We start from the raw sequence: 6,606 nt of genomic DNA on the forward strand, positions 1-6,606 counted from the left end.
GGAATTAACATATTGAAAAAAGAGGCAAAAGGAGGATTCTAAGTCTGTATAGAAAAATTTAGACTATAGGCGTCTGTGTATGTACACCATCTATCATGGATATGTGTTGTGACAGTCATATGTATTAACAGACCCTCAAAAGGTAAGCACTTCTATCTCTCTGTATTTAAAAGTATCAATTTTGTGTGATTTAGTTTATAGTTCTGGACTTACCCTTATTTTATGGTGACACAAAAACAAACAAAAAGACAAAAAACAAAGACTGGAGCATGGTTCACAGAGAAACACAGAACAGATACAAATACCCTAATAAAATAACCATGTACACCATTGCTAGGGAAACATTTTAGATGAAATATACTTTCACTATCAGCCCCAAATGCCATCACCCACTTACGTTCTTTAACTGTCAACTTTTAATAGAAAAATAACTTTGTGATGATAATCATATACAGTGACTTACAAAACTTGACAGAACATTTCGATGCTACACAAAACAGTTCCATACACAGCTTTGTTTTAAAGTTCTCTGTGGGCACTTGATCTCATGGTTGATAGATGCAGTAGCTACTGATCTCCATAAAACACCCTTTTAGCTTAAATGTATTTTCAAGACCAGTATTACTTCACAAAAACAGTAAAGAATAAATCACTTCCTGCTGAAGAATCCTCTAAGATGAACACCAAAACTATACAGCCAAGATATTTTAGGAAAGCATATAAACTTTTTAAAACTACGCATGACGAACAGATAAAAATTTACATTACTCAATCATATGTCCAGTGAAAAAAAGGATTGTTTATTTGATTGAATGAAGCATGTATCAGATATAGATGAAATATATGATCTTACAAAGCAAGTTACCTCTTTTTTTGGTTTAGAAGGGTGTTTAAATAATTGGTTATTCTACTAGATTGGATGTTTTTTAAAATAGAAAAATGGTCATTTAGCAACCGTACATTATATTCCAAAATTAAAAGTGAAATTTCTTTGAAAGCAGTGGAATCCTGATTTTTTTTTTTTTTTTTTTTTTTTTTTTACTTTCTGTGAGCTCTTAAGACCATTCTGCACATTATCAAAATGAAATCCCATTTTATAACATATATCCAAATTTTTTTCTTTGCAGAAGGGGAGAAAACCAAACCAAATTTAACTATACTAACTTATAATACTAAAAACTGGCTAGTTCAAAATTTGGGAAATCTACTACTTTCATTATTCTGAAGGAAAATATAAACCTTCAAAGCCCTACCAACAACTTCTAGTCCAATGTTTTACTTATCAAAATTAAAAAGTTAAATTCGTGGCACTAAATAGAATTAAAAAGTTAACAGAAGGCTAAAGTAGAAAATCAAAATATAAAGGGCACAACTAACCAAAACAATCCACTGGTGCAACAAATATTTGAACAATGAAAAAACCACCAAGCATTCTAATCAATTAGAATAGTTCATATTTGCATATTTTAATCTCAACTTTTAGCACAGTAAATTATCATATAGGTTGATTTCATGGACTGTTTAAATTCTGTAACATTACATTAGTAATTCAAACATGACCCTTTCTAAATCAAATCTGCAGTCCTATTCAAGATTTTTCTTTTCAAGAAATCTTTTTAAGATACATTCCATAGTAGTAGAAACATTTTAGTGCTTCAAAATATTTACAAAGAACCCTGCTGATCCTGTGCATTTCGCTGAGGTGCTACCTGCACCCAGACTTCATCATCAGAAAAAGAACTTGAACTTCCTGACTCTGAGTCCAGTTCACTGAATCCATCTAAGTCCCATTCAGTGCTAGACTCACTTCGAGCATCATCTTCCTCAGTGATGAAACTCTGTCCAGGTTCGAGGCAGGAAGGATAAACACGTGCACAGAGGCAAATAAAGCCAGAGTCAAACTGCAAAAGGCCTAACATGGTACCTATATTAATCCATTGGTCTTCCCTAGTATCATATTCATAAACAGTCACCCGGTTTTTTTTCCACTGAGGGGTGGTAGAAGTGATGAGAAGCAACTTCTGGCCATGATTGACAATCTGATAGTTGTGGGTCTCTGAGTCCAAGGGAATATTACTAATCCGCCTCCATTCTCCCCTGGCTGGGTTATAGACCTTCATGACTGGGATGTCACAGATGCAGTAGATCTCATCATTGAAGACACAGGCTTCCTGAAAGTCACTACGTTTAAGAGAAGCACAGTTCAGCCACGTATTGTGGCTAGGATCGTAGTAGAGCATGCGCTTACTGTTCACAGCATAAAGATAGTTCTGAACCACTATTAGTTCAAAGGAATAGAAGGAATGGGGTACAGGAGCCACCAGCGCCCACTGGTTTCTCTGGACACTGTAGCATTCCACTTCCTTCAGTTTGACTCCAGTAATTGGGTCTCGCCCACCCAAGATGTAGATGTAGCCATTGAGGTAGGCCACATCCATGCCCTCCCGGCACAGCAGGCGGTCGGCAAGCTGCTGCCAGCTATTCTGGGCTGGCTTGTACACCCAGAGGTCCTTCCTGGGCTGAGCGGCCAGGTAGATGTCATGGTCTGGAGAGACACAGACAGCTGAGGAGGTGATAGTCTTAGTGTGAGCCAAGCTGGTTAAAGGAGATGGCATTGTGTAAATGTCCCCTGAGTATGGGTCATAGCAGAGAAAGGGATCTCTAGGATGTCCAAAGAAGACCACCATCTCCTTGGCACACATACCCAGTCTCTGGGGGGGATTTTCTGCTGTGGGTACAACAGAGCTGATGCTGTTATCTGGCTTCGGGACCAGAGACTTGCACAACTTGTCACCATAGCGCATCTGCAGGGCCCCTTCAATAAGGTCTAGACAGTACTTCTTCACTATGGGCTTGGTCAGCAGCCCTTCCAAGTAATCCTGATCTTCATCTCTGAAGTGTGTCCAGCGGACACACTTGAAGACCTCCACAGCGCTGGGGCCCCGCTCCTTGGGAGCCGCCTCCAACCACTGCACGGCCACATGACACACAGTCCGCTCACTCTCAATGTCCAGACTATCCAGACGCAGGACAGCCAGCAGCTGGGCCAAGCTCAGATCTGCCAGACTCTCCTCCCTTACTGAACCCATCCGGCTGAGTTGTTTAAAATTGTGGGCTATAAAGGACTGGGCCTGGGATCGCAGCTTGTGATGGTCGAAGGCGTCGGCAAACTTGAGGATAGCAGTGCAGTTGGCCAGGTCAAGGCGGCGGGCTAGGAAGGAGGCACAGGCTTCCCGCACATATTCGAGCTGCAACATGTCAGAGGCCGCATAAAGACGTTGCACGTTGGCCTCACTCAGCGACACGCGACCCGTGTAGCAGTAGTCGACCAGCACCTCGAAGGACTCGGCATCCACATCATGCATGGTCACGTTTGCCTGGTGGCTCTCGTACATGCCGCCGGTGAACATGCTCTTGAAGTAGGGACACGCGGCAGCCAGCACGTTACGGTTGCAGGAAAAAAGGCGGCCGGTGCCAGGCCCGCTGCCAGGCGTCACCACCTCGATGGTCACATCGCATAACAGCCGCGCGTCGTAGAAGGACTTCAGCTGTGCCAGGAGGGCTGCAGAATGAGCCGTGTCCTTCAGCTCCTCCGGGCCCGTGAAAAAAGCCGAAACAGAAGGCTTGGAAATTCTCTTGGGTCGCCTCCCGCCGCGGGGACTGGCCAGGCGGCGAGAGCGCGGAGCTTCTTCCCGGGACTGCATGGTGGCGATGGCGGCGGGGTACGAGGGCGAGAATGGGTGCAAGGACCGGGCTCTGGCTCCTCCTCGCCTTCTTTTCGAAGGCGCTTGATCGCGGCGTCCCTGAATAGACTGCAGGGGCCGCACTTACTCAACTCAGCCCTGAGCCGCGGTGCCGCCTCCCTTTATCGCGTAGACAGTGCCTGACTCACCCTCTTCCAGTTCCGCGCCCTTTCTCCGCCTCAGTTCGTTTACAGGACCCGCTGGACGGAACCAAGAAAGCCGCCACTGCCGCGCTGGCAATACCGGTAGGCGTCCAAGAGAACTACAGCTCCCAGGCTGCCTTTCGCGCCTCGAGGCATGCCGGGGCCCTCCAGACTCAAGGGGATAAGCGGACGGACAGAAGCCGCTGTGCATCTTGGGAGTAGTAGTTTGAGTAATATCGCGAGGTTTCTTGGGGCGAACTGCTTGGCTAACAGAATTTGAAAGCGTTAATTCTCCTGGATTTGTTGGTTTGTAGGATTGGCTTTGAAGTTCCAGGGTAAAATCTCCGTTTTAGTATTCGTTAATTGTGTGGCATCCCTCTGAGAACTTTTCTCTCTGTGAAGTGGGGATAATAATTTTCATGGGATTGTGTGAGAGTGGAATGAGATAAATTGGAGAGGACAGAGGGCGCTTCAATAAATACTTGTTGATTAGAATAATTACATGCTTACACCATGCCTAGAATAGGAAGATTCGATCTTTGTTAGCATATTTTGGGGGGGGGATGTTAAAAAAAATGAGATACCCAGAACATGTGAAACCATGAGCAAGTTCTGCAAGAAAACTTTGTTTATAATGTTGCTTGTTTTGAAGGGTTCTGAAGGTTATTACAATATTTTCAATACTAAACAATATCCGTAGGTTCATTAGGATGTCTTAGACAAAGATGAGGTCCCAGAGAACACCATTTATAGGTGGCCTCAAAAAAGCAGATAAGGCGTATTAAACAGGTGGGTCTCAACATCTCACCAAATCAACACTTCCTCTGGGGAGCAAGATTATTTTCATAAACTCTTAATATGAGTGTTTTTTGAGTCATCTAAGACTTCTCATTTGACTTCCTTTCCGCAAATCAGTCAAAGATTATCAAGGAGTTTAAACGGGAGTTTTAAAATATTTAACACAAGGCCTTGTACAAAAGCACAAGATCCTGAAAGCTCTATATTCATGCATGCCGTAATATTTTGAATTGATATAGTTCAATCTGTGCTTTACAAACGTGTTTATGTATGTATTGATCAGTATTCTTAAATGGTCAAAATCAAGTGCTTAGAGACTGGGTTTTGGGTCATCTTTTTTTTTTTTTTTAAAGATTTTATTTATTTATTTGACAGACAGAGATCACAAGTAGGCAGAGAGGCAGGCAGAGCGAGAGAGAGGAGGAAGCAGGCTCCCCGCTGAGCAGAGAGCCCGATGCGGGGCTCGATCCCAGAACCCTGGGATCATGACCTGAGCCGAAGGCAGAGGCTTTAACCCACTGAGCCACCCAGGCACCCCTGGGTCATCTTTTTTTAAAAGGAAACTTTTTAAAAAGATTTATTTATTTTTTTGACAGAGATTACAAGTAGGCAGAGAGGCAGGCGGGGGGGGGGGGAGCAGGCTCCCTGCTGAGCAGAGAGCCCAATGTGGGGCTCCATCCGAGGACCCCTGAGATCATGACTTGAGCTGAAGTTAGAGGCTTAACCCGCTGAGCCACCCAGGCACCCTGGGGAGCTTTTACCTTAAAAAGCAGTTTCTCTTGCCACTAGTTTGTCACTCGTTACCGTAACTTAACAAAATCTTGGTATTACATTGATAGGTGGATAACACATGGCAGGAGAATAACTCAAATTGTTTTGCTCTTTTGTCCTATTAGCTGGAGATCTTCTATTAGAAATAGATCGTGGGCTCCAGTACCTCCTCTGTAGGGCTGTTGGGTATATCCCTTAGATACACTTGAGAGAATTAGGTCATTAGTAACATTGATTGCTTTCTCACCTGCACTAGAAGAGCTGGGGAAAAAGCAATTACAATTTTTTTCATACTGGTAAAATATACAGTAGTTACCATTTTAATTCTTTAAGAGTACATTTCTCTGGCATTAACTACATTCACATTGTTTTGCAAAATCACCACCACCCATCTCCAGAGCTCTTTTCATCTTGCAGAACTGAAGCTTTGTACCCATTTACAGTAACTCTCCTTTCCCCCTTCCCCCAACCCCCTAGTAATAATCACCATTCTATGTTGTCTCTGAATTTGACTACCTTAAGTACTGCATATCAATTCAGCAACTGATTTTTAACTTCCTTATATCTGCCCTTTGTTAGTTGGTTTAGATTATCTTTTTACACAATCCAAAGTATTTAGCAGGACAGTAAACAACATGTGTTGGAGAGGATGTGGAGAAAGGGGAACCCTCTTACACTGTTGGTGGGGATGCAAGTTGGTGCAGGCACTTTGGAAAACAGTGTGGAGATTCCTCAAGAAATTAAAAATAGAGCTTCCCTATGACCCTGCAATTACACTACTGGGTATTTACCCTGAAGATACAGATGTAGTGAAAAAAAGGGCCATCTGTACCCCAATGTTCATAGCAGCAATGGCCACAGTTGCCAAACTGTTGAAAGAACCAAGATGCTCTTCAACAGCTGAATGGATAAGGAAGATGTGGTTCATATACACTATGGAGTATTATGCCTCCATGAGAAAGGATGAATAGTCAACTTTTCTATCAACATGGACGGGACTGGAAGAGATTATGCTGAGTGAAATAAGTCAAGCAGAGTCAATTATTATATGGTTTCACTTATTTGTAGAGCATAAGAAATAACACAGAGGACATGGGGAGAGGGAGAGGAGAAGGGACTTGATGGGAAATTGGAGGGGGAGATGAACCATG

The 6,606-nt window shown here is 43.2% G+C and overlaps 1 protein-coding gene across 1 annotated transcript; it reads right to left on the minus strand.

The window, feature by feature from the left end:
• Window positions 1-779: 779 nt before the first annotated feature.
• On the minus strand, window positions 780-4,248 carry KBTBD7 (kelch repeat and BTB domain containing 7). Its single transcript, XM_013059854.2, has one exon. The coding sequence runs from the start codon at window positions 3,702-3,704 to the stop codon at window positions 1,665-1,667; it is 2,040 nt and encodes a 679-aa protein (XP_012915308.2). The 5' UTR covers window positions 3,705-4,248; the 3' UTR covers window positions 780-1,664.
• Between the last annotated feature and the right edge of the window lie 2,358 nt (window positions 4,249-6,606).

This window comes from Mustela putorius, unplaced genomic scaffold (genome assembly GCF_011764305.1).
Source record: "Mustela putorius furo isolate JIRA1106 unplaced genomic scaffold, ASM1176430v1.1 tig00000179_pilon_pilon_pilon, whole genome shotgun sequence".
NCBI lineage: Eukaryota > Metazoa > Chordata > Mammalia > Carnivora > Mustelidae > Mustela > Mustela putorius.